This window comes from Fulvia fulva, chromosome 12 (genome assembly GCF_020509005.1).
Source record: "Fulvia fulva chromosome 12, complete sequence".
NCBI lineage: Eukaryota > Fungi > Ascomycota > Dothideomycetes > Mycosphaerellales > Mycosphaerellaceae > Fulvia > Fulvia fulva.
In genome coordinates this window covers 627330-651454 of record NC_063023.1, presented here as the reverse complement: position 1 = coordinate 651454, position 24125 = coordinate 627330, and the positions used below count along the sequence as shown (strand labels likewise).

General features: G+C 54.3%; 11 protein-coding genes across 11 annotated transcripts; 4 read left to right on the top strand and 7 right to left on the bottom strand.

The window, feature by feature from the left end:
• Nucleotides 1-1907: 1907 nt before the first annotated feature.
• On the bottom strand, nucleotides 1908-3653 carry CLAFUR5_13500 (uncharacterized protein; the record flags this gene model as incomplete). Its single annotated transcript, XM_047912648.1, has 1 exon — nucleotides 1908-3653. The coding sequence occupies one exon, from the start codon at nucleotides 3651-3653 to the stop codon at nucleotides 1908-1910; it is 1746 nt and encodes a 581-aa protein (XP_047769140.1).
• An 861-nt stretch (nucleotides 3654-4514) lies between these two features.
• CLAFUR5_13499 (uncharacterized protein) lies at nucleotides 4515-7199 on the bottom strand (the record flags this gene model as incomplete). The annotated part of the gene is made up of 1 exon (XM_047912647.1): nucleotides 4515-7199. The coding sequence occupies one exon, from the start codon at nucleotides 7197-7199 to the stop codon at nucleotides 4515-4517; it is 2685 nt and encodes an 894-aa protein (XP_047768838.1).
• Nucleotides 7200-8265: 1066 nt separating this feature from the next.
• Nucleotides 8266-8853, top strand: CLAFUR5_13498 (uncharacterized protein; the record flags this gene model as incomplete). Its single annotated transcript, XM_047912646.1, has 1 exon — nucleotides 8266-8853. The coding sequence occupies one exon, from the start codon at nucleotides 8266-8268 to the stop codon at nucleotides 8851-8853; it is 588 nt and encodes a 195-aa protein (XP_047768839.1).
• A 164-nt stretch (nucleotides 8854-9017) lies between these two features.
• Nucleotides 9018-9239, bottom strand: CLAFUR5_13497 (uncharacterized protein; the record flags this gene model as incomplete). The annotated part of the gene is made up of 1 exon (XM_047912645.1): nucleotides 9018-9239. One exon carries the CDS (start codon nucleotides 9237-9239, stop codon nucleotides 9018-9020), a length of 222 nt encoding a protein of 73 aa, XP_047769072.1.
• Nucleotides 9240-10386: 1147 nt separating this feature from the next.
• CLAFUR5_13496 (uncharacterized protein) lies at nucleotides 10387-12928 on the bottom strand (the record flags this gene model as incomplete). The annotated part of the gene is made up of 2 exons (XM_047912644.1): nucleotides 10387-12727; nucleotides 12783-12928. 2 exons carry the CDS (start codon nucleotides 12926-12928, stop codon nucleotides 10387-10389), a joined length of 2487 nt encoding a protein of 828 aa, XP_047769073.1.
• Nucleotides 12929-14291: 1363 nt separating this feature from the next.
• On the bottom strand, nucleotides 14292-15983 carry CLAFUR5_20356 (uncharacterized protein; the record flags this gene model as incomplete). Its single annotated transcript, XM_059463192.1, has 1 exon — nucleotides 14292-15983. One exon carries the CDS (start codon nucleotides 15981-15983, stop codon nucleotides 14292-14294), a length of 1692 nt encoding a protein of 563 aa, XP_059319167.1.
• A 201-nt stretch (nucleotides 15984-16184) lies between these two features.
• Nucleotides 16185-17686, top strand: CLAFUR5_13495 (Acyl-coenzyme A thioesterase 9, mitochondrial; the record flags this gene model as incomplete). The annotated part of the gene is made up of 3 exons (XM_047912643.1): nucleotides 16185-16454; nucleotides 16510-17138; nucleotides 17194-17686. The coding sequence occupies 3 exons, from the start codon at nucleotides 16185-16187 to the stop codon at nucleotides 17684-17686; spliced, it is 1392 nt and encodes a 463-aa protein (XP_047769070.1).
• A 467-nt stretch (nucleotides 17687-18153) lies between these two features.
• CLAFUR5_20355 (uncharacterized protein) lies at nucleotides 18154-18636 on the top strand (the record flags this gene model as incomplete). The annotated part of the gene is made up of 1 exon (XM_059463191.1): nucleotides 18154-18636. One exon carries the CDS (start codon nucleotides 18154-18156, stop codon nucleotides 18634-18636), a length of 483 nt encoding a protein of 160 aa, XP_059319166.1.
• A 452-nt stretch (nucleotides 18637-19088) lies between these two features.
• On the top strand, nucleotides 19089-19693 carry CLAFUR5_20354 (uncharacterized protein; the record flags this gene model as incomplete). The annotated part of the gene is made up of 2 exons (XM_059463190.1): nucleotides 19089-19311; nucleotides 19365-19693. 2 exons carry the CDS (start codon nucleotides 19089-19091, stop codon nucleotides 19691-19693), a joined length of 552 nt encoding a protein of 183 aa, XP_059319165.1.
• Nucleotides 19694-20252: 559 nt separating this feature from the next.
• On the bottom strand, nucleotides 20253-21200 carry CLAFUR5_13494 (uncharacterized protein; the record flags this gene model as incomplete). Its single annotated transcript, XM_047912642.1, has 1 exon — nucleotides 20253-21200. One exon carries the CDS (start codon nucleotides 21198-21200, stop codon nucleotides 20253-20255), a length of 948 nt encoding a protein of 315 aa, XP_047769071.1.
• A 1499-nt stretch (nucleotides 21201-22699) lies between these two features.
• On the bottom strand, nucleotides 22700-23443 carry CLAFUR5_13493 (Glutathione-independent glyoxalase; the record flags this gene model as incomplete). The annotated part of the gene is made up of 1 exon (XM_047912641.1): nucleotides 22700-23443. One exon carries the CDS (start codon nucleotides 23441-23443, stop codon nucleotides 22700-22702), a length of 744 nt encoding a protein of 247 aa, XP_047768840.1.
• Between the last annotated feature and the right edge of the window lie 682 nt (nucleotides 23444-24125).

Below are 24125 nucleotides of genomic sequence, written 5' to 3'. Positions count from 1 at the left end.
TTGACCCTCGATTTGCTTAAGAGGGGCGTCAACTGGTGAGTCAAGGCTGCTCATGGTGTACGATGGCTTTGGAGCTTTCTCTTGCTGGATGGTCTGCGAATCGTCCGGGGTGTCTGTCAGCCCCGACAGGTCGCTGGTGGCAGTAGATCTTTTCTGCACACCATGTGTCTTGCGAAGATGCTCTGCATATGCGTCGGATCGAAGCTGCCTCCTACATACTTCACAGGTCGTCTTTCCCTCGCCATGCTGATTGCGGGTGTGGCGTGCGAGATCTGAGAGTCGTTTGAACGTCCTTGCGCATATCTCACATCTGGAGAGCTCGGGACTACTGGACACGCATGACTCTCGCTGATGCCTCAAGAATGATCTGTGGTCAGCAAGATATACGCCGTCAAGCTCGCAGATGCGAGGATAATGGTTGTTTTGGGCGAGGTCCATCGTTCTCGTCGAGGGGTAATCGTGAGCGTTGTGTAGCAGCTACATCATCTGGCGAAAACTATCCTGGACGCAGTTCCGTAATGACTGATAGGGTTTCCGATTATCCTGTAGCTTCTCCTGTTGTCGTTTGATTTGGCCGCGCTCAGCCAGCAGCTCATTGCCAATCTGCTGGAGCTTTCGAAAGGTTGCCATCGTGTCTGCATCGACTACCATTGACAATGGCTCCCGTCCGTCTCGACACTCTTGTGGCAGGTGGCGAGACTCCCCACTTGCGACACTCCTGTAATTACACACGGAAGCTATCGCTTCGGACCGCCGGACGGTTGAAGACAGGTAGGCACAGTAGTGAGAGTGGTGAGGGAAGCAGGCTGGGCTGTGCGCCACTCGCCGCCTCCTTACTGTTATCCCTCCAGCAATGTCGCAGATTGACCTGTCCACCGTACGCTGTCAAGGAGTTCTTTGTTGCTCGTGAATCAGGTGTAGCCAGGTGTTGTGCGCCTTCGTTTGTTGGAGGTGGACTTCTCGCAATTGCTGAGGTGCTCGAAGCGTGCTAGCTGGCCGCCCAAGTGGCGCGCATGAGCTTGACACGCATGCAGCTCAGCCCGACCCCCGATTCACAATCATTGCCTGCCTGCAGTATGCAGCCAGCGCTTAATTTCCACCAGTCATTGGAAGCTCACCACGCTGCTAAGTCAAAATGAAGAACACTGGCCCAGGAAACCTCTGCACAGGCTGCCGAGACAATAGTAGCTTCTGCTATGCGGCATTCCGAGTGCTTAGACCACCGCAGAAGAGCAGCTCTCGGCCTATCTCGGCCTCAGTGCGAAGGCTTCAGATGCTCAGAATCCTCGGCACCAAGTCGTTGTCACGATGGCGTGAGTTTCAGATAGGGCAACGAGCCTCTGGTCATTTCCCTGGGTTCCGCGTAGTGTTGTCATGTAAGGCTCCAGAGGTCAGCCGATGAATTTCAATGAGACATCAATCGAGTTGAACGTCGTCGAGGGAAGGGCGCCCTTCAATACACCCACTTCACGAGCATCCGCTGCGCTATGATTTGCTGCCGTAGCTAAGGGGTCAAGACCATGCCGTTGAGCAAGCGGCCACCTCTCCCGTCAAGGGCCTTTGGTGTCCACAGGTTTCCCACAATGCCAGATGGCCACATATCAAAACATAATATACCATCCTACATCCAAATCTCTAAACCCACCATACCCCCCCCCCCACCCTTCAAGAACGCCAACCAGTGCATCAAGGGGTATCAATCGTGTGAACAGATCATAAAACCCTCCAAACCCCCATATCCATCTCCATATCCGAATCCGAATCCATCTGTCGTCCATTTTGTCTTCAAAACTCTCGCTCACCCACAATCCACAACCGCATCAAAGCAACGGCGTACCCCCTCTCCCCTCATCAATCGCATCCCGTCTCCCAGGGCTCCTATTCAACCGCCTAGTACAGCCCATATCCTACATAAGCCCACCAAGCGCCAACTTCCCCAGCCCCGCTATCTCCCCCTTAATGCCGTTTCTCGTGGTATCTTCGAATTCTCTGACGACGTTTGCGACCAATATTTTGCGGATTGCTTTGTCGGCTTTGGCGAACTCTGTGCCAACCATGGGCGTGCAGGAGTCAGGGCCGTTGACGAGGTCGAGGAGTTTGCCGTAGGTGTCGATTAAGGTGTCGCAGAGAGTGCCGAGAGTGGTGGAGAAGTCGGGCTCGAAGGGGAGGTGGGGGGTTAGGAGGTAGGTGAATTCGTGGCCGGTGGGGTTTACAGGGGAGCTGAGGTCGTGGGGGAAGCCGGAGTCGCCGCTGGTGTTTCGGGCGGACGTTGGCATGCCTAGGAGGTCTGCCTGCCTGGGATCTAGGTTGCCGACGGTGTCGATCGCGGTGCTGCTCCTCCTTCCTCCCTTGCCTCGATTTAGTCCCATTCCGCTCTTGAACATGGCTCCTACCCTGCCAGTCCTTGTGACATTTCCACTTGCATCGAAGCCGGACAAGTTCTGGAAGGTCTCAAATTCCACGAGTAAGGCGGACAGAGCTTTGAGGTACTCTAGCGGGTTGGCGCAGTTCATGTCCAGTAGAGCGGGTAGGCTGTGTCCGAGGATGAAGTAATTCGTTGCGCGACGGCCAAGCTTGTGGGGATGCAAAGAGGGCATGGCTGAGAGGCCTGCAGGTGAATAATGCAGAGTACTGAAGTAGAAGATATCACCGTCGTGAAGTCGGCGCATGTAGTCTATCGTGACCATGCGTTTAGCGGAGGTTTCTTGAATTTGGGTGTATATTGTGTTGGGATTGAGAGACCCTCCTCCTATCGTCGTTGGCGCACTGGGTGTATGGGAGAGAGGCGCGCCATTGGGATGATTGCTATGCGCGGAGGAGATGTCGCGGGAGAAGCTGCTTTGCGTATGGAGGCCTACGCCAGGTCGGGGATTGGGCAGGTCTGCGGGTGCGGCGGACAGTTTCCTGGTCATGGTGGGCGGCGCATGGCCTCCTGGTGTTACGACCAACATAGGCGCTCCAGCGGAGGGTATGGGCGATAGGGGATTTTGATAGCTGCCGTCGGGAGGAGAGCGAGCTTTGACGCCGTCCAGGTTGATGTGCGCGAGAGCTTGCGCGTTGAGGGTGGGTAGGGCTTCCGTCGACCTGAATTTATGGGAGAGTCCTTTTGCCAGGGAGATCTTCCTTTTCAGTGGCGGCGCGTTGTCCTTGGCCTGCGGGTCTTTGCTGTTGACGTGTTGCGCCAGCGTTGATGTGTGTCTCTCTTTCTTCGGGCTGATGGTTACAGGTATGATGTCCTTGGCCTCTGCGTCCTCCACCGGGCTCGCGTGACTGCTCAGCGGTGTGAAGACGTTCCCGCTGGACGTACTCCTCCCTCCACCGCCCTTCAGCCCTCCACCGAAGCTGCTCCCGCTGCTCAAATTCGTTCGATGGCTCCGCAATGAGACACTTCTTTTGACGCCTTCCGTAACGCTCGTGGTTAGGCTCAAGATGCTGCTGTCGCGTCGATGATGCGGTCCCCAAGTGGTCGATGTGTGCGAATGGGGTGGGACGCGATCGCTGGTGTGGTCGTGGTGTGATGCTGGTGCAGGGGCGTTGCTGCTGTCGTGGGTCGTGCTGGTGGCAGCTATATGCAGGGCGGCGTTGGTTGGAGCAGCGCGCTTGAACAAGCCCCGGATGCCGCGTCGCTCTGATGTCTCAGCGGCTGCCGGCATTGGATGTGTGCGACTGGATGTGTGCAGCCGACTGGGTACAGCTGCTGGTCCCTCGCACGCCGCGCCTTCCCAATCGTCGGGGTGGATTTGGTGTGATTCCGGTACAGCTTCGATGAAACACGCGCCCTGATCTGGCCGTGTGCTGCAAATGTGTAAATGGCCATCCATTTCGTCGCTCTCATTGGACGAGCCCATCGCCAAGAAGAGCTCTTGCCCCCTGCTCTTGCAGATCAGCAGCAGTTGCCCTGCAGCTGATGCACCTCTTCCTCGGTACTGTACTGTCTGTACATCACGCATTCATACCCGACGCCTCCAACGCAGGTACAGAAGATGCAAAGTCATCTGCAAGAGCATCGTACGCCAATATCATGTTGATGGCCTGACACCACAACCATACTCTTCGCATACCGATGCCACCGTACGAGGCCACTACATGCCTGGCGATGACCTCAACAAGAGCTCTCCCTGCCGAGCAACGTCCATGTACTTTGCGCGAAGTTCCGGGACCACATCACGGTGCCAAAGTCCGCGTGAAACAGAGAAGCATGGGAAGACACTTCATCAGCACAGCTTTGAAATGTCAGCCAATCTACACCCAATACCTGCATAGAGGCGAGATCGAAGCTACAAACACCACCCATTCCACCCACCTGCTACCCACTCCTTGAGAGTGCGGAGTCAAAGGCTTCATAGCCATGCGCGTCCTGTTTTCGATAAGGCTCCCAAACGCAGCAAGAACTCCAAACCCCGAAACGCCAAATCATGGTCCCATAAGTACTGCCGCCACTGTCCTGCCCTCGAAAACACACCCCAAACGCCAAGCCAAAGCAACATCGCATCAATCTTAGGGGTATCGTTCATTCACATTCTTTTCTCATCATCATCATCATCATCATCATCCACGACAAATGGACTCCTCGCCGGCTTCTTCTTGCTCTGTCCCGGCTCGCTACCCGGCCTAGAGCCATCTGAACCCGGCTCTGGCGTCGATCTTACACTCCCTGGTGGCGTCGCCGGTGGTGTTCTGAGGGTGAATGTGAACATGGCATCTAGGCCTCCGTCACCCGTTCCTCCACGCTTGTACTTCTCCGAGACCTCCTCCTTTCTCTCAGACCCGGCTTTGCTGCTCTTCTTGCCGATGCCGGTGGGCTTGAGGGGCTTTGGTGGCGATTTGGTGGACTTTGCCTTCATTGGACCATCCTTCTGGTGTGGCAGCTCGCGCGATTGTCGCTTGCTCTCGATCTTGGCCTGTTTCGCCAACTTGGCCAGAGCATCGATGCTGTCTTTCGGGTCGACGTCTAGGTCGTGGAGAACACTCGCCATAGTCTTATCATTCTCGTCAGCGACCTTGCCAGGCAGCGCTGGTGGTCCCATTCGGGTCCTCTTCTCAACCACTCGTGCGTTGGCGCTCAAGGATCGGGATGCAGCGGCGTGGTCAGCCACTTCTGCCGGCCAAATACCTATGCCTGGCTCCAGGTTGGTGATGCGTCCATTCACGACATCGAGAAGAGTCTGGACGAACTGTGGCGTCTTGGCAAGCTGACGAGCGGCCGCCTTGAAGATCTTGGGGTGTGCTCGCAGCTCATGGCAGCACTTGTCGCTACGCTCGTCAACCATACTCAGCAGCGAGCCCTTGTTGAGCTCGTTCATCTTGGAAACGAACTTCCCGGCGGCATTGCAGACCATGACGGGTGACAAGTGACGAAACTGATCGTTGTCGCTGAACAGATCGTTCGTAATGTCCTCCTTCTCGTCCTCATTGATCAGCTTCGCGGCGGCGATCTGGGTCGTTGGCAGGCATGCATAAACGACCTTCTGCTCAAACTCCGTCACAGCAAAATGATGCTCTTCAATACTCAACTGATCCGGGTGTCGTCCGCCAAGCATCGACTGCGAAAAGCTCAAGATCCCGTTGCCGCGGTCGTCAGGTCGCATATCGCTCGGTCGTGGCTGGATCTTGAGGAGCCATTCACCGAAGGGGAAGATGTAGACGTGTGTGCCAGTGTTACCGGGGAGGAATTTCTGCACAAGGTTCGACTTGCGGTATAAGGTGCCCAGATGACCAGTGTCCCACAGGCGAACGGCCTTCTGAAACTCGCTGTCGCTTGGTAATGGCTCTTCGTCAACATCGCTGGCGCTGGATGAGCTGGCCTGGCTGCTGGCGGAAGACGAGGGAGCGGGCGAAGTATGGCGCTGCACCTCCGGAATGGCAGCGGCGATGGCCTCATCGTCGTCCATCTCGTCGTCGCTATCATCCTCGCTCTCGTCATCGGCTTCGGCTTCGACTCTCGCCTTGGCCTCCTCAATCGACTCATCAATGTCCATGTGGCCGAAGCTGACAAACCCATCCGAAGAAGCCTTGTTCTCCTTCTTCTTCTTGGACTTCGCCTTCGGCTTCGGAAGCTGTGCACCACTACGCTGGTACAGCTTCACCTGCTTCTCAGCTTCCTTCGCACGCTTGTTGGCCGCGACCTTCGCGGCAATCTCCGTTGCCAGTGCTTCCTGGCGACCCGTGGCGGCCATTTCGCTCATGTGGCGATACTGCTCGAGACCGAATTGTGTGGTCTCAAGTGTAAGCTTTGTGCTAGCCAGCTCCTTCTGCAAGCTGACATTCTGGTTCTGTACGACGTCGCGCTGCTGGTTTGCTTGCTGCACTTCTCGCTCTCGGCCGGAGCGCTCATCGAGGAGCGCCGCGATCTGGTCGAGGGCGTGGCTGTGGGCGCTCGTAAGGCTGTCGTGCTCGCTCATGAGCGTGTCGTACTGCTCCTTCTGGCTCGAGGCCTGGGCATTGGAGAGGGCCATCCGGCTGTGGAGCTCAGCCAACTCCTTGATGGCATTATCGCGCTCTTGCTCGGCGACCTCCTTGGCGCTGCGTTCTTGCTTGATTTGCTCCTCTTGCGTTGCGGCTACGCTCTCGGAGTTTGCCACCTGCTCGCGGAGCTGCGTCAGTTCTTTGTTGACGTTGTCACGCTCTTGTTCGGCGAGCGCGCGAGCATTGCGCTCCTGCTGGACTTCAGTGGCGCACTGCTGCTTGAGGGCAGTGGTTGAACTCTCCAGTGTGACTGCAGCTTGGTTCTGTTCGTTGCCACGCGCTGCTTCTGAGGCCTCGAACTTGCTTTCCAGCTCGCGGTACGTTGACTCGGCACGGTTGAGCTGGTCATTTGCAGTGGCCAGGTCGTTCTCGTGCGCCTGTTGCTCATCGACCAGTTGAAGTGCCAATGTGTTGTGGTTCGACTCGAGTCCGTCTTTCTGAGTCTGCCACTGTTGGTGCTCGATCGCACGCTGTCCTCGCTCGTTCTCGAACTGGTGCTGCCAGTCGGTCGCGCTCGACTCGGCAGCTTGTAGTTGTGCTTGCCACTGGTCTTGCTCGTTCGCACGTGCTTGTTGCTCGTTGTTGAGTTGACAGCGGAGGTCAGCAGCGCTCGACTCGGCAGCTTGTAGTTGTGCCAGCCACTTCTGCTCCTTGTCTTGGTGAGCCTTCTTCATATCATCAAGCTCCGTCTCTTTCGCCGACAGCTCCTCGCTCTTATCAGCACTCTCCTTCATCAACACAGTCAACTTCTCATCTTTCTCGGCATTCTCTGTCTCGAGCACAGCTCTCTCCTTCTCTTCGGCATCAAGCGCGCTTTGCAACGCAACACTTGTCTCCTCAGTCTTCCTCTGCCTCTCAAGTGCCACTCGAGCCTGCAGCTGGAGCAGCACTCTCGTTTCCGGATCATCATGCACCTTCCAGTGAGCACGCAACCCGACACCCTCGCTAGTAACGCGCGTGCGCTTTGCAGGCCGTGCATCTTTGTGCGGCGCTTCGGGTGCTGTGCGCTTGAGAGAGCCTGTGGAGGTTAGTCATTCGAGCACTCGAGATGGAAGGATGCAGGTGCCTTACCCTCGACCTGGGTTGGTGCTTCGTAGTCTGGCGTGCTGGCTCGACGGAGCATGTCGATGGCTCGAGGGAAGTGTGGTGGTTGTTGTCGGCGATCGCCGCTGAGTCCCAACATGGTGTGCGCAGTGTGTGGGTAAGCGACTCGATGTCGGGTGGGATGGGAGGGAGGACGTCTTGGTGTGGGAAGAGGTTGTGTGTGGGTTGTAAAGGTAGGAAGAAGGGATGCGACCAGCTTTAAGAAGTGGGAGGTTGCTATTGTCGCGAAGTTGTATTGTGGGAAGAAGTGGGGGATGAAATGAGAGTGTGGCTATTGTGGTTGCGGCGGTGATGTAATTTTCGATGCCTCAGGAGCGAAGGGACAGAATCTGGCCAATCGGAGGTGGATCCAGGTGGGGAGCTCTGATGGTCCCGGCGCTAGTGGGCTTGGCTGGGGGAGGAAGTGAATGTTCGAGGCAGCTGGGAATGTCGACAGGCACATTCACATTTACGGGTTTCACAATGGATCCACAACACACCACACACCACGTTCTCCCATAACTCTCTTCCAAGCCACCACTTGCGATGTTGCTCACCTACCATCTCTCGACTTCTGTGAGACAGCAACCACTTCCTACTTGCGTAGTATCGACCTGACGGCATCGGACTTAACACACTGGCGAGCCACAACCGCAAATTGGTCTCAGGAGACAAGCAGCCAGTCCAGTGACAACTACAACGAAGGGTAACGACATCATGGCTAGCCTCAAGCGCTCGCGTGAGGACGAGGAGCCCGAAGAGCCCATCAAGAGAGCCCGCACCGTGGGAACTCCGGCCCAGATGGCAACCACAGGTATTGGAAGGGAAGTCGAGAACAAGACCAAGCCTGAGAGCATGATCATCAAAAAGGACCACGCCATCACCCCCAAGCCTACAGACAAACCACCCTGTTCCTTCATGGACCTGCCTCCGGAGCTGCGTCTCGAGATCTACGGCTACGCTTTCGAGAAGTTCCATTTCGCCGTGGGCAAAGACGAAAGACGAATAGTCCTCAAGACCGCAGCACCTCTCCTTCGTACGTCAGAGCTGATCCGTAAGGAGGCTATGCCTGTCTACTTCGACTGCTTGGACAAGATGCACGCACGTGCCACGGTAAAGGCCAAAGCAGCGGCAGACAGATACTGGAAGGCGTTGGGTGCCAGGTCTGGGCCTTCTGGGGCCATCGCTACGGCCTTTCTGAGAGAGACCAGACGCTGCTGCGATATCATGGTGCGTTGGGCTTCAGTGCCCCAGATCATCGAGAGGAACCTTGCGCGTATGAGGGAGAAGGCAATCTTGCAGTGATGTGGGTATAGCTGCTGAGGGAGGAGGAGGATGATGATGATGACGCGGTCAGCTTGACATAGTTTGACATAGATCAACTCCATACACAACGCCATACATACAACCAAATCGCTCCAACGCTCACAAAAAACCATCGACACATCCCCCTTCTCTCTCCCTCCAAATCACTCCTCGAGTTCATACTCCAACGTATGATCCTCCGCACATTCCGCACACACATATCGACTCCGCCCCAAACATTCGGCTTCCTTACTGCTGCACATGTCGATCGACCAGATATCGACAGAGTAGCCGCTCAGCGATCTGTTGGCGCAGGACTCGCTGCCATCCCAGACGATGTAGTAGTCGCAGCCGCAGAAGTAGTAGAGGTAGGTGTATTTGCACATTGTGGCTTCGCGCGTGGTGATGCTTGGGTGTGATTTTGTTGGTACGGAGTTCGGACGCTGGTGTATAGTGAGAGTGGATGCTCGAAAGCAAGATAGATAGACCTAGTGCTGCGAGGAATGTGAGCTTTCCCACTCCAAAACATCCAGCAGTGGGCGTACGATAGTATAAGTATAACACCTCCCGCTCCTTCAATCTCCGTCCACAATCAATCCGGCCCGCTCCAGCTTCACGATAAGACGACAATCTCCCTTTGTAGCAGAACGAAGAATTACCACTACAGGGCGACAATCCTTTATCTACAATCTCACCATCACCTTCACGGCATAGTCTTCGCCCTTTGTCACAGCTCACGCCTCACTTCCGACATTCGGCGCGAGGAACGTGTGGTGTCCCTTCACACCGCACTGACACGAGGATCAAGGGTCTCAAGGTTGGACCTTGTCTGGGGTAATCCAAGGAGCTGGATCTGACGATTTGGACGTTTCGGGGGTTGCGATCATTTGCTGTGATTTAGATGAGAGCCTGGAGAGAAAGGGTTCGCGATTGTTGAGAGTGGACTGTGTCATATCATCAATTGGTAGGAGGTATCCCATGCGTGGCTCTTTCGGTCAGCTGGTGGTGAAAAAGGTTCGTCGGGTCGAGGCCGGTAGATACGCATCTGCCGAACTGGCTTGGTCCCTGCATTCGACAGAGTCTTGTTTCCGAGACCCTCACTTCTCCTCCTTGAGTCCAAGATCGTCCGTTACACCGGATTGTGAAGGCGGTGCGACTCTTCCGAGGTCTAATGAGAACGTCGCAGGTACGGTGCGCTTGAAACAATGTCGATCTCGTCTCACCTTTGGCTATGTTATATAATACTGTTGCATATGTACTCCGAGCTTTGTGCAGTAAGCTCGAATGTTTACCGATTATGTTACAGTGGTTGTAGTGCATGTATCTCATGCTCTTGCATAGGGCTTTGCTTGACATATCCTCATTTGCGTATGTCCTGCTGAAACATCTGGGTATCGTTCTGTAACGAAAGGCCAATTCAAAAGTGGCGTTCAGGATCTGTGTCCTGCTTTGTATGTAGGGCTTCGAGATATATGATCGATAGTCTCTGAAGCACATTCGCGTATTCTGTGCGCAGCAGACAATTCGATATTCTCATATCAAAGACTTTGCAGCGGGTAAGAAGCGCTCTCTGGTGATGCCGACGAGCTCGTTGACAAAGGTGATGTCTGGCTCTGCTGTGCCTACAGCGACCCTCATGCCCATGGGTAGTCCAACGGGGCCGAGACCATCGTGAGGAAAGTCGTGCTTACTGTCAGTCTTGACCACAGTCTCGCTGTTAACCAGAATCCCGCCCCAAGTATTGGCTCGGTTCCTCTCGCTGTTACGGGATGAGCCCGACGGGTGTAAAGGTCTGTCCACAAGCTCGTGCATCGAAGAGTTATCGTCGCCATGATCGAGACTACTATCCCGCGTACTGCGCCTATCGCCCGTTGACGTCTTCGTGAGTCTTGCAATCGGATTATCTGCGAGTGCGACCGATAGCTTTGCTTTCCGATGACGCTTCGGCAGCTTCCTTGCGAAGAGTGGAGCAAATGCTTGGTGTATGTCTCGAGCAAGCAGCGCATGATCAGGCGATCCGGCATAGCAGCGATGCCGAGCTTCAAAGAATGTCCGAGGAATCCGACCGAGCGTCTGAGACGCATCAATGGATGCGTGCATGTCACCGATGACCGTGAAAGCGTACATCGTTGTAACAGTCGACCGGTTTTGCAGCGGATGAGAATAGTGCGCCACCAGCTGCTTCGACCAGAAACGTGCTTGCTCTGTCCATTCCCGTGGAAATGGCTGTATCAGCTCAAGCATCTTGTTGCGCAGGTCCCGGCCAAACCACGTCTCTTCTACCGTAAGAGTGCTCGCGAGTTTACCGGCGCGATCTTCCAGCAGTGCCAATATTGAGTTGATACGCTGGCCATCAAGCCTATTGAGAAAGGTGACCTGCGACTGATCGGGGTGCCTTGGCAGCAGCTGCACATCAGGTAATTGATCTCGGGCATCCTTCTTTACGACCACATCAAAGCCCTTACTATTCGGCTTCGGTATCAAGGCGAAAAAGCTAAGCCATGTTCCCGGCTTCTCGGTAGTCTGCAGGTTCTCAACGTATCGCTTGAGCCCAGAGAGGTGGCTTTCTAGGCAAGGCTGGGGTATTTGCATGGCATACGAGATGTTGCGAGTGACATGATGTACAGTTGCAAATCTCATGCCAGCGTTCAGCAGTTTGTCTGTGTCCTCGTGACTGGCCTCACGCACGAGGAAAAGCACAAGGCCCTTGCCGAATATGCTCAATCGAAGCGCAGCCTCTAATTGTGATGGTGTTGGTTCTTCACCTTGCGTGGCTCGCTTGCTGATCTTGTCTTCTGCTTTCAAGGTGCCAGTTTGGATGATCCGGTCGTAAAGCACGCCAAGCTGCTCGATGGGTATGTTCAGTGACATTGCGATGTTGGCGGCGGCCGTGCAAAACCGCTCCTCGAAGAGAATCTCGTAGTTGCTGTACGTTCCCGCATCGTAGATCGAGCTGGCTTGTGAGCTGCTGGGACGTTCTCCAATTTCACTGTGCTTCTGCGCATTGAGATGGCTCCTCATCTTGGGAATCAGGTCACCAACACCCACCCAATTGTGCGTCACACGAAAGACCCATTGGAAGACCGGATGGGCAGTGTCGAATTCCTCTTCGAACGTTCGGTGGTGGTACTTGTCCGTGATCTCGCGAGAGGGTAGCGCTCCCTCAGTAGTGACCAGGATGCGACCGGCGGGATCGAAGATTGCGCATGCGAGCGTGACCTTCTGCGACCTATTTCTCAGAAGTCGGTCCCGAGATCGTGATATAAGCAGGAATCCCATGACCAAAAACGCCGCTGCACCACACATTACGCCAGCGACAATGACCTGGATATCCCTCGAACTGTTCTTGCTGTCCGAGTTAAAGCTTTGGAGGTGGTAGATACAGCTGGTGGAGGCTGTGAAATGCATCGCTGAGACGCCTCCTGCAAGTGACATTGCGCACAATACTCGCTTCCACCACGAGCTGATCCATTTCTCGCGGAGGCTGTAGAAGAGAACCAGGACAGTCAGACAGTCGCCGATAGCAATGATGATAGACGCGGCCAGGAACCTAGGACTGTAATGTAGCACGTAGTTGCTGACGCCGAAATTGCCCAGATAATGCATGCCCACAATCGACAGGCCGGCGAAGATGCCAGTACAAGCTAACGCAGTCCAGTGAAACCAAGGCAGTCGAGACGGGAACTCAGCAGCTGAGAAGGCGATGATAAGTCCAGTGACGGGTAATACTACTGACAGCACTGTATAGCCACTGTTGTAGACAAGTTGTATCCCAGGATCGCCATCACCAAGGATGATAGCGCGGTTGCCGATGAAGTGCATGCACCAGATACCAACCAAGCCCATTGATACTGCGCATGCGAGAGTTTCCAGCCTGCCTCACATGGTCAGTGCATTTTGAGTCTGACGATCCATAGACCACGACTCACCAGCTCCTCCAGTTCAACAGTGCCGTGCCACGGCGATGCAGAATTTCCACTGTCAGCAGGCATCCACATAGGCTGGCAAAGTATGATCCAGCAACGATTCCTGGTTCAAAGCTACTTGGCACCACATCCCCGATGCTATAGCTCATCTTGAGAGCCAACGCTCAAGAGCGCGGCCTTGGGGTGCGCGCAAATACTGGAAGCACGATTGTCAGTCCGTGTATGGTAGCGACACGATCCCGATATGCATGGGTGAACTGTAGCTTACCTAGGGATAAGGCTCAACATGCCATGTATGGATGGCTCTTTGGAAGAATGGCCCTGCTCATGAATCTGGGCAAGCGACTCATGGCATAGCGTGTAGAAGTGTCGCTGAGACCAGGACGACCAGGAAATAGGGTGCTCCCAGGTAAATGGTTCTAGATCGATGTGAGGCTGATGTGGTTGATGTCAAAGATGCAGGAAGAAAACGCTTGATCCCAGGCCGTAATAGCGGGTTACTGCATGGTCGTATACAGAAGTCCTGGAGGAGTAAGGTGCAATGGCACAGTACCGCATGCGCTCATCGAAGTAGTTGGCGCCCGCCAAGCGGCAGGAACATGTCGTGCGTCCGGCGCCTGTTAATCACAACAAAACACTGTGCCCATAAGGAAAGGGCAGCCATGATTGAAGAATCGTGGTGAGGGCAGTACCCGTCACCAAACACCAAAAAGCGAATGCCACCGATAGCCTGGATGACCACATTGTCGGTGGCGTCCATGGATTGCGGGTGTAGGCGCACACGCCCATCCGGCAACCACCTCTTTGCAGCGACTTGCATCGAGTCCCAGGTGAAACAGGTTCTCATTGGGCTGCAGTTTCGAGCCACAGCTCGCTTGTCCAGACCGGAAGCACAAGAGTTGTGAGCGGAAACAAACAACCGAGGATTTTCGTACTACGCACGCGTGAAATAATAGGCACGACGGCCGCGCAGGTTACCTGCACCTCTGGACATGCGAGCCACTGGTACCGTGGCTTCTTCGTGTATCATATTCTTTCGGAAGGAGGGGTCTCTCAATTCCTACTCGTGCTACGAAGGCCAGACTGCGCCACGTCCAAGCTGAACAATGGTCATCGCCGGCAAATGTCCTTGTACGAGACGTGTCAAAGGATCCTGTGAGAGAGACTTGAGATCGACGCATTGACGAACAATCCTTGTTGCGCGTCAGCTATCTCAGCGGTGTTGGTGATCATTGTGCAGATGTAGCCGCAGATTCGCGGAGGTGTTTCTTCTTTCGGATCAGTGCGTGTAGCGGGGGACTTCAACAAGTAGATTGACAGTCCCACTTTACAACGCATCTGCAAACGCTTCGGAGTGCTGGGCGAGAAAAACACGTAAGACAGACTCCGGTGTGCGACCATGGCGATGCGAGGTGGCTCAAACCACATGGCATTGTGTCAGCTACCGTTTGGCGAGCGGATGGTACAGCGTTCGTATGCTCGCATGCACAACCACTATACGGTAAGCTTCTCTCATACAGGGAGTATCTCTTCGAGGTCTTCCTCCAGAAGTCGCGAGTTGTCCGTAGGCCGATCTGGGTATGCGTCCACATCCACTTTGGTGTACATTAAGTCCGAAGTCTGTAAATCCAGACCCATCTCAAGCTCCAGGTCCATTGCCGAACTATGGCTTCCACAAAGCGATAGCATGTCGTCCTCTGCTGTCATACATATGTCGCTTTGTACATTTGCAACGCCACATCGTGGCGGTTCCATGCCTATGGGGAGGTCCGCATGCACGGCGTCGCGTTCTGGCTGGCGTGGCTCGTACTCTTGCACAAAATCGTATGTGTCCGATCCGTGCCCATCCAATTCATCGTCGGAAGTTGGTTCAGGCTCCATTGACCTCTCCGCGTTTGGTCGAGCGAAGACATCGCAGAACCTGGGAACAGAGTCCTGGTTGCTGAGAAAATGCTGCGCGAGCGACCAGATCTGAACGGAGAGGCAGTTTTGATTGATTTTCAGCTGCATCGGTCGCTGATGTCTATCATGCAAGTGCGGTTCGAGAGGGCTTCTGCGAAGTATTTCCCCGAATTTGGACCGTAGTTGCCTGCTCTGTGGATTCACCGAGCCCACATTGCTGAGAGCACGGCTGATGGTAGGTAGCAACACGGCGCGATTGGAAAGCTCTGCGAGATGGCCGGAAGACCACAGCGAGGGGATGCATTGCGAAAGATGCTGTAGGGATTCCATGCCGATGACTGCAACGTTCTGGGAGCGCCGTTTGGGTCGAGGCGAAACGGCTATTCCGAAAGCAGCTTCGAAGAGGTCAAGGAAATCGCTGAGCTGTACGAGTCGACTTGCTCGCTGGTGAGAATCGTTGGCGCTGTACGTTCTCTTGAGACCATAGGACTGCCCATCGTGGGCTTTAGAAGCTTGCTGCGCCGGATCAGTCTTCGATCGTCGTGGCGCGCTTGCTTCGATCCCGGGCTGCTGTTCGGCTCCTGATGCAGTGTGGCTGGCTGCGAGACTATCGAGCATATCCTCATCATCTCGGTTGGCATCAGAAAGCTCTGGGTCAGTATGGGCAGCAATGCCAAGCACAAGTTGGAGGTCGTTTTCATCCTGGTCTAACTTGCCGCGCTCGCTTGGTAGTGACGTGATCTGCATTTTCAGGCACACGGATTCGCACTCAACAGCTGTGATTCCAGGAGGGCTCGAAACATCGTGCAGCGGAACTCCATCGACCAGCTTATGCACTCGTGAGCGCGCGTTGTCCGCATCTTCAGCCGAATAGTCGAAGTGCAGTTCAATTAGGCTACTGCCGCTAACCTCGTAGCTTTGACGTATGGCTGATACCCGTAGTGACGATTCTTGCCAGAGCTGCTTCAAATCAGTCGATGAGGACATTGGGAGTAGTGATAGAGACCATACGCGTGTGTTCTGCAGTGATGCTGCCGCAGCTCTTGCGCACTCGGCCTGTAAAGCCCGGTCGATGCCGTCCTCGAAGGTCAGTTTGATGATCAAAGCATACTCATTGCCTTTGGTGATCCATGTCTTGTTCTGTGGTATCGATTTCAGTGCTGCGTTGGTCAGTGATCGTAGAGCAATTTCGGCGTCTTCTTCAGACGAAGCAAAACAAGCATGGCTGTGCAGCTTCAGCGTCGTGCCTGATGTGAAAGACAGAAGCTCTGCGCTTCCCAAGCTGACCATGGCAGATGCCATCATGATGCTGCATGTTCATTGTGGTCACAGATGTGAGCGAAGAAGGAACATTGAAGAGAAGACGAGATGGCAGGGAGATGACGATGCGGGAGTTCCCTTTCGCTTAATATCGAACCAATCAAATCCCTGCTCTCGTATCTGTCTTTCACGAGCTTTGTGGCATTCCATCTGGTCAGCATCGCTGTGTTGGACGTCGACATCATGGCCAGCAAGACGGCCGTGACATGCCTGCGACGCTTCAGGTCGAGCCATGTCGGCCACCTCCAACGCGCCTTCTCAGCATCCGCCCAGACACGAACGGATGGAGTGTTTCGAGCATTGACGACACAGCGCAACGAAAAGCCATGGGTGGAAGCATTTCGCGAGCAGCAAGCCAAAGACAGCAATGCCAAAGGAGCGTCTGGACAAAGTTCCGCTTTGAAAGATCGTGATCTTTCACCCAAGAGGATGTCCGATTCGTATCACAGCGTGGTATGTCTGGTCCATGTGATGAATGCCCAGCTCACTGACTGATCCGTAGTTCTAGATACTGCCACTCGCTCAAGACCCATGGCTGTTGGATACATATATGAATGCAACTGGTCATATCCGTATCGGAACGATCCTAATGGACTTGGACGCCTTGTCTGGAGTCGTTGCATACAAACACACTGGCGATGGCGTCACTACCGTAACGGCAGCCTGCGACCGGATCACCATCAATCACCCATTGACAGAGGTCTGTGATCTGGAATACAGTGGCAAAGTCACGTATGCCTCAGGTCGCAGCAGCATGGAGATCACTCTACAGGTTGCCAAAGCGCCGAAGGAAGGAGAGCAGACCAAACCAGAGGATGTGATGTTGACGTGTCAGTTCACTATGGTCTCTCTAGATCCTGAGACCAGGAAGCCGGTCAACATTCCTGCGGTGAGGACCGACACTGAAGAAGAAAGAGAGATCTACGCTCAAGGCGAGAAGAACAGCCTTCATCGCAAAGAGCTAGGAAAGCGATCTCTGCTGAAGCAGACTCCTAACGATGAAGAGAGCGATCTTATTCATGCGATCTGGCAGAAGCAGCTGCAGTACCACGACCCAGCTGATCCGCTACGCAAGCCATCCAACCTGCATGCCATGTCCAGGACTCAGCTCAATACTGCAACGATTATGCAACCTCAGTGAGTTCAGTCTCTATCTCTGTGCTGTTTTTAGCACTCGCTGATCAGCTATCAGATACCGCAATCGACATCAGTTCATGATCTTCGGTGGCTACCTCCTGAAACAGACCTTCGAACTCGCTTTCTGCTGCGCCGCCAGTTTCGCACACGCACGACCCACATTCGTGTCCCTAGATCCATCTACCTTCCAGAACCCGGTCCCCGTCGGCAGCGTTCTCTACCTGACAGCCACGGTCGTCTTCACCGATCCACCAATGGTCGCCTCAGACTCTGAAGGCAAATCTGCAGAGCAACAGCGGTCAGAGAACAGTCGCACTCGTGTCCAGGTTCGTGTTGACAGTAAGGTCCGTGATGTCGAGCACGGCCAAGCCAAGCCAACAGGGCAGTTCAACTACACATTCACGGTGGATAAGGATATCAAGGTCATGCCGCAGACCTATACTGAGTTCATGATGTATGTGGATGCCAGACGACGAGCGGAGAGGGTTTTGGAGAGTATGCAGCATGGAGATATGGACAGTGGGACCCAGGACAGGGTCACAGAATAGTGACTCCAGGTATTTTGCTTGTACGGATGACTGTACGTATCCTCGAGTGTATACGATGGATCTGCAAGCGGTACACGCCATGGATTGTGTCCAAGATCAGCTGAACCTAGGGCATCAGCTTCCAGGCTGTCATTCAACGACCAAGCAAGTGATAACAGAGGGGACATTAACACCAAATTGGCGTTGAGCGCCACGTAACCTTTCGATTGTCCTCGTCCGGCAGCAGTCAGGAGTGCGTGCCGCAGCGAGGAAGATACGGTGAACGTATTGAGCAGCATCCAGTTTCACATGCCGGTGCAGCCGAGTATCCTTGCAACTTTGCGGACCGTTTGCGTTAGCGTCTGAATCTTCGCAAAACGTGGAAAGAGCCATTCAAATTCTAACACAGTGGTCGAAATCCGCTTTCGCCCCAGCATCACTCTGGACGATCGATCACCCAGCTTTAGCACACGTCACAGCACGACATTATGGCCGCGCTACGCCAGGCGAACAAGTGCGACGATCTCGCGCAATCGACGAAGGAGTGTGCGCTGCTCAACAAGCTCCCACCCGAGGTTCGACTCAAGATTTACGACTATCACATGAGCGATGTCTTCGAAGAATCAATACGCCAACCAATAACCCCCGCCATCAAAGACTTCAAGAAACCGACATCGCCTCTCCTCGCCACTTGCAAGCTCATCCGCGAGGAACTGAAAAAGCCGTTTTTCGAATGCTGCGTCAGAGTACTGAAAGCCATTTGCTCGATTACTCACGATATGTTGGACAAATACGAAGACATGCTCGAGGAGGAGAATCGCGTCATCACATGGGAGGACTACAAGGAGCACAAGGCGACGACGAGCGTTGCGATGGGATTGATCAAATTGTGGCAGTTGCGCGCGCACAAATTAGAGGCTGAGCTGGATGCTGACCTCGAGAGGTTGCAGTCGGATGGCTGGAAGTTTTGAGTAGCAGGAGCAGGATCAGGGAGACCGAGGGCTACAAGACGGCGAGAGTATCTTCTCTGAGTCTTCTGTATTTACTTGATCTCGGGACTGGCCGAGAGTCGGAGCGGAGTACATATTGCTTGCGGTATTCAGCGAAGCAAAAGACCACACCAGGGTGATCTCTGTTCGTTCGTCCCCGACCTGACAGCCTGCTGTCTCCAGAGGTTCTGTATACCACAGGAGGACGTAGTGTTATGGGTCGATCTTCGACGACAGTGGTAGATTTCACCAAAATCGTGATGATGTGTAGCCGATTCATCATCGGTCCGCCGGATGTCACTTTCACATGTCGGCTCTGAGGCAGACCCACTTGGCTTGTGCACGCTGCGTCTGTCGAGACTTCGACAGGTGCAGAACCTTCCCTTGCATCACATCACATCCATAGCTGACAATACCGTAGCATTCTGAACAGCATGGCGGCGCTCAACCCAACCGCCATCACCTTCGACTTATCTGGTATCAGCGCTCAGCTCAGCACCACTGTCGGCGGCACCATGGGCGACATCAAGACCACCCTGGAGAGCGGTTTCGCCACGATCAACCAATCCATCACCAAGCTTTTTGAGCAACTTACCTCGCCACAAGACAAGGCGGAGGATAAGCTCGACATCTCGGGCATGCGCGAGCAGATCTTGGGTAGGCCACTTGTCAAACTGCGTACCTCAATCGGTACTAATGGTACACTACAGCCAACGTCCAGGTTCTCTGGCCTGCGCTGACGCAGGACACACCATCGCGCATGCCAGAACCAACGTTCTACCTCACCATCAGGGGCACCGGCACTACGATCTTTGGCGAAGTCTCCTACACATACCCTCGGGGCCCCAAGGGCGATGGCATGAAGTATCGCATTTTCAGAGGCCCAGACTCGCCGTCACTTTATCAGGCTCTCAAATGTCTGTTCGGTCTCACCCGCGAGATGCTCAATGAGCTGGGAGCTAAAGCAATCGGAAAACCGGCAGGCTGGCAGCAGGACGCGAGAGAGGGTAACTCCTTCTATTGCTTTATGCGTCGGTAGATCAAGGACTGCCCAGAGCTTTGGGAATAAGGTGATCGAGGCGTCGTGCTGGTACACTGAATTGTGAAAGTAAAGCTCGAGAAAGCGCCAGAGAGTGGCCAGAAGATACCAGGATCAAGTTGCCAGAAGATGTGCCGAGGCTTCGGTGTGCATTCCATTACCATGTTCTCCTCTATACAATTTTCTCTCGTCTCAATAGTACTAATGCTATGGTTATATGATGCTTTCATTCAGTCGTCGTGACAATTCCTCCCAAGTTCCATGGGAGTTCTATAGTACGCTGAATCGCAGGAAGTAAAATCAAATGATGGTCCGCCGCCATTGCATGGTCCGTGATCGAATGCCAGTATCCTCTCGGTGAAGCTGGGCTCCGTCATCGTCCTTCTGGCTTGGCGGCTGGTGTGTGCAGAGGTTGGGCAACAGTGGCATTCGGCGTGCAAGGCGCCAGTTCCTGACATACAGGTCGCTCGAGTTGGCGTTCGAATCTTGTGGAGTCAAAAACCTCTTTGGCACCATAGCCCAGGTCTAAGCCACGGGGACTCTTCGACATGCGTCAACCTCAAAAGTTGCTCGCAGTGTTGACGTTGCCACCGTAGGTGTAATTGTTCAGACCACCTGACGCCCTCGACTCTTTCCTGACACTGCCATCCTGCGAGTCCATCATCTCGTCCTGTGGGATCTGTTGCCCCTTCTTCTTACGCCATAGTCGCCAGGCAAAGATCGCCAGAGCACCGACGAAGATAGCGCCTCCGACACCACCAACGACTCCACCAATGATAGCTTTCTTCGAGCTGCTGAGACCGCCACCAGAACCATTGCCGTTGCCGCCTTGGAGAGATGGTTCGATGGTCGCGGTTGCGAAGCCAGTCGTTGAGACTACGACTCGTTGGGTCGTGATGAGCGAGGTCATTGCTACGCCATCGGTCGTCCAGTAGGATGTGTAGGTTGAGGGAATCGTCTCGGAGGCAACGAGGGCGTTGGTGACGACTGTCGCGCTGGAGAGCGTGGAGCGGTTGATGGTTGATGATCCAACTACGACCTCGTTGCTTGCAGAGCCTGTTCGCGTCGAGACGCCATTTGCTGTAGGCCCCACAGCCGTTGATGTTGCTATCCTAGTTGTCACCGCCGAGCCTGCCGAGTCTGTGGTCGTCACGTCGATGGTTGTGGGCACGGTAGATGTAGGAGCTTGTGAAGTCTCTTCGGCTGATGTGGACGTGGTTTGTGCGGCGTCATCGCTTGTCGGTGATGCCGATGTTTCTTGCGTTGGCTCTGAGGTCGGCGAGGCAGATGTGGGCGTGGTCTCTTGCGTTTCGCTCGTAGGCGTGGCGGATTCGGAAGTGGCCATGCTAGTGCTTGATGTCACTCCTGTACCAAAAATCTGTCTCTTCTGCGGTATAATGCCAGCGGGGATGTCTTCAGCACGAACTTGTGCAAACCCCAGACTGACGAGAGCGAGCATCTTTGCTTGTACCTCTATGGACGGGTAGTAGTGGGAGCTTGTTGACATGTGGTGGCGCCCTCAGCCGATCGTAGTGAAGGAGATCGTTGCTGATCGTAATTGGGCGCAAGGCTAATTACAAGTCCTTCTGTACTGCTCGAAGGGGCAAACGATAGTGAAGAGGGCTTCTGCTGAGATAATTCTGCTTGTAAGGGTTTGCAACGAATGACAAAGCGAATGGTAAAGTATTGGGTCGGTGAATAGAGGCTGGAAGCAAGAAGAAAGTGTGCACAAGAAGTGGTTACGAAGAGACAGCAGTCAAGGAAACAGGCGCGCGACTTGCAACGACGAAAAGGTCGTCAGCAAGGTTTCAGTGGGCTAATTATACTTCAAGCGTGCACAAGCGAGGCCCCAAACGGGAAGAGCGCCACGTTCTGTGGATCACAAGCACCAGCGCTTGACGACAACCAAATCGTCGAATACGAGCTCTGCTCCCACTCTCCGCAGCACATATCACATGCTGTGTCTGCTATAGTGTGATATGGCTGTTGTGCTTGTCCATTCACCGGGTCATTGCTCTTAGTACTTCTCTTCCATAAGGCCATCGACTTCTCTACTGGCAATCCCGAAACGTTGGCTCAAGCCACACGTGGCAGGGGGCGCATGGAAGCTCCAGGGGCCCAGATCAACGGTCCGGTAACCACGGCAAGGGCGAGGATTACCAACGTCTTCTCCTTCCAATCTCGAAGTTTCTCGCACAGCATCAGAATACATGTATGCTGCGCCTGATCATGATACCTTCCTTCTCATCCTCGTTATGCTGCAGCTGCTAGAAGACGAAACATACAGCACAGCTACCGAACAGGCCGCGTTCATGCTGCTGCAGCGGGCCGGGACCCGGTCGCCCAACGAATTTTCCTCCTTGTGGAGTGAGGCGCTGATCTTGAGGCGTGTTGCCAGTGGGAGGACAACGCTCGTGTGCTGTTGTTGAGAGACATGTTGTAATGATGAACCACGCTTTACTACTGTATGCACAGCTTTGCAGAAGCCGTGCAGAAACAACTTGCCTATGCTTGGTACTGGAGAGTGTGCGGAGAATCGCTGCCTGCGATCATGCACTGCACGAGATAACAAGGTAGAGGTCTCAGTTGGCATGGATATCAATCGCGAGGCCAGGCCTTGTGTCCAGCTACGACATGCGACACTACTCCAAAGCTGCTGCCTTAGACCACAATCTCAACCACTCAACCTGCTGTTAGATCCAACTCTAGCAGGTCACCATCGTCAAGGCCGAAGCCTTTCTTATACGGGGCATCATCTGACATCTCATCTCATACTGACCAGCATTGCAGATGATCGTGTGGGATATGCCTGCTTGTCTTCAGGTACAAGCTTCTGTCACGGACGAGGGCTAGGTGCACCGCCACAGCACCAGACTACTTCCACCTTCCTACGATACAATACGCTGCCGACTTGTCCTCTCTACATCCATCATGATTGCCATGCACCAAATCATCGAGTAGCAACACCACCAACGGCGTTAGAGCACTTCTCTCGCATCTCGATATCTAATATGCCTTAACCTCCTGCCGCCCCAACATCTCCACGAACTTATCACCTAGCGCCGCCGCAGCCATCGGGTTCCCACCACTGACCACCTCCCGATCCACCGTAATGCTGCCAACCTTCTCCCCAAGTCCTTCAATCATCTCAGCACCAGCTTCCCTCAGCTGGCTCTCCACCTTGGGAATGTTCCCGCCAAATGCCGTCTCCATGACCTTCTCCTCTTGATCCGACCAGCTCGTAAGCTTATCCCCCTTGTACGCAAAACCTCCACTTCCCGCCCTCGAAGTCGATAAGAAAGCATACGGTCCATGACAGATCGCAGCAGTGGGCTTCTGCCGCTCATGGAAGTGCCAGAGGATCTTGCCAAGTGCTGGGTTGTCGCCGAGGTCTTTCAGTGGTGCGTGGCCGCCCGGTAAAAGGATTCCAGAGAAGCTATCGAGTCCCTCGTCGGTAATCTCACTAAACTTCTTGGGCCGGGAGAACCCATTCTCCTTCTTCATGCGTTCGACGACTTCGTTCTCACGCTGACGCTCGTAGAAGTTGCCGGCGAAGGCGAGGAGGGACTTGGAGTTGGGGTCTGGCTTGGGTTCTTTACCTTCTGGGGAGGCGAAAGTTACTTCGTAGCCGGCGTTGAGGAGGCGGTCGAGGGGTTTGACGAGTTCCATGAGGAAGTAGCCGGAGGGTTGCTGGACTGTTTGGCCGGCGTCTTGGCCGCGGGTCTTTTTCCATGGGGAAGGATTCGGCATCGCTTAGGACTATCAGGACTTTCTTTGAGGGCATGATGGGCTTTGTGGAGGTGGTGTGTGTATTGATGGGAGTGGTGGATGTGCTATGAATCCGGTGCGACGTAGATTGAGGGATGCTGTTGCGGTAAGTACGGACTGGTGTTGACGAAGTTGTGTGTGGCAACAGAAGTGTCGATGTGGATCGTTTCCGTTCTGATGTCACAGCCCGCTGAAATCGCAGGCTGGTGGTTCTTGTGGTGATTCGGCGTGCGAACTGCATCATACAGGGACTTGTGAGCGGTCATCATTGCTTGTTGTAAAGTACATGTACACGCGATGGAGCAAGACTTACGTGCTGCGTGCAACACCCTGACGTAGCTCGGCAGCATTTCGGATGTGACTTGCAGCGAAGTGTCGGCATCCCGAACAACCGTTGACTGAGGCCCGAAGTCTTCGCCCTAAGAAGTTCAAGAGTCTTAGCATCAAGCCTACAGGGAAAGTCGGTTTTGTCGATTCGCTTGGAAGCTTCAATGGCTCTCCAACGACACATGTGCGACAAGAACATGCATCGGACAATGCGAGGTCGACTGTACCCACTCCTTGCCAGATTCCCTGGCTGTGCTCCCGGACTCGCAACCAATACACTGCTCAGACAACGGTCATGCGGCGGCAGGAAACGACCCAGAAGTCTAGACGTTGATTT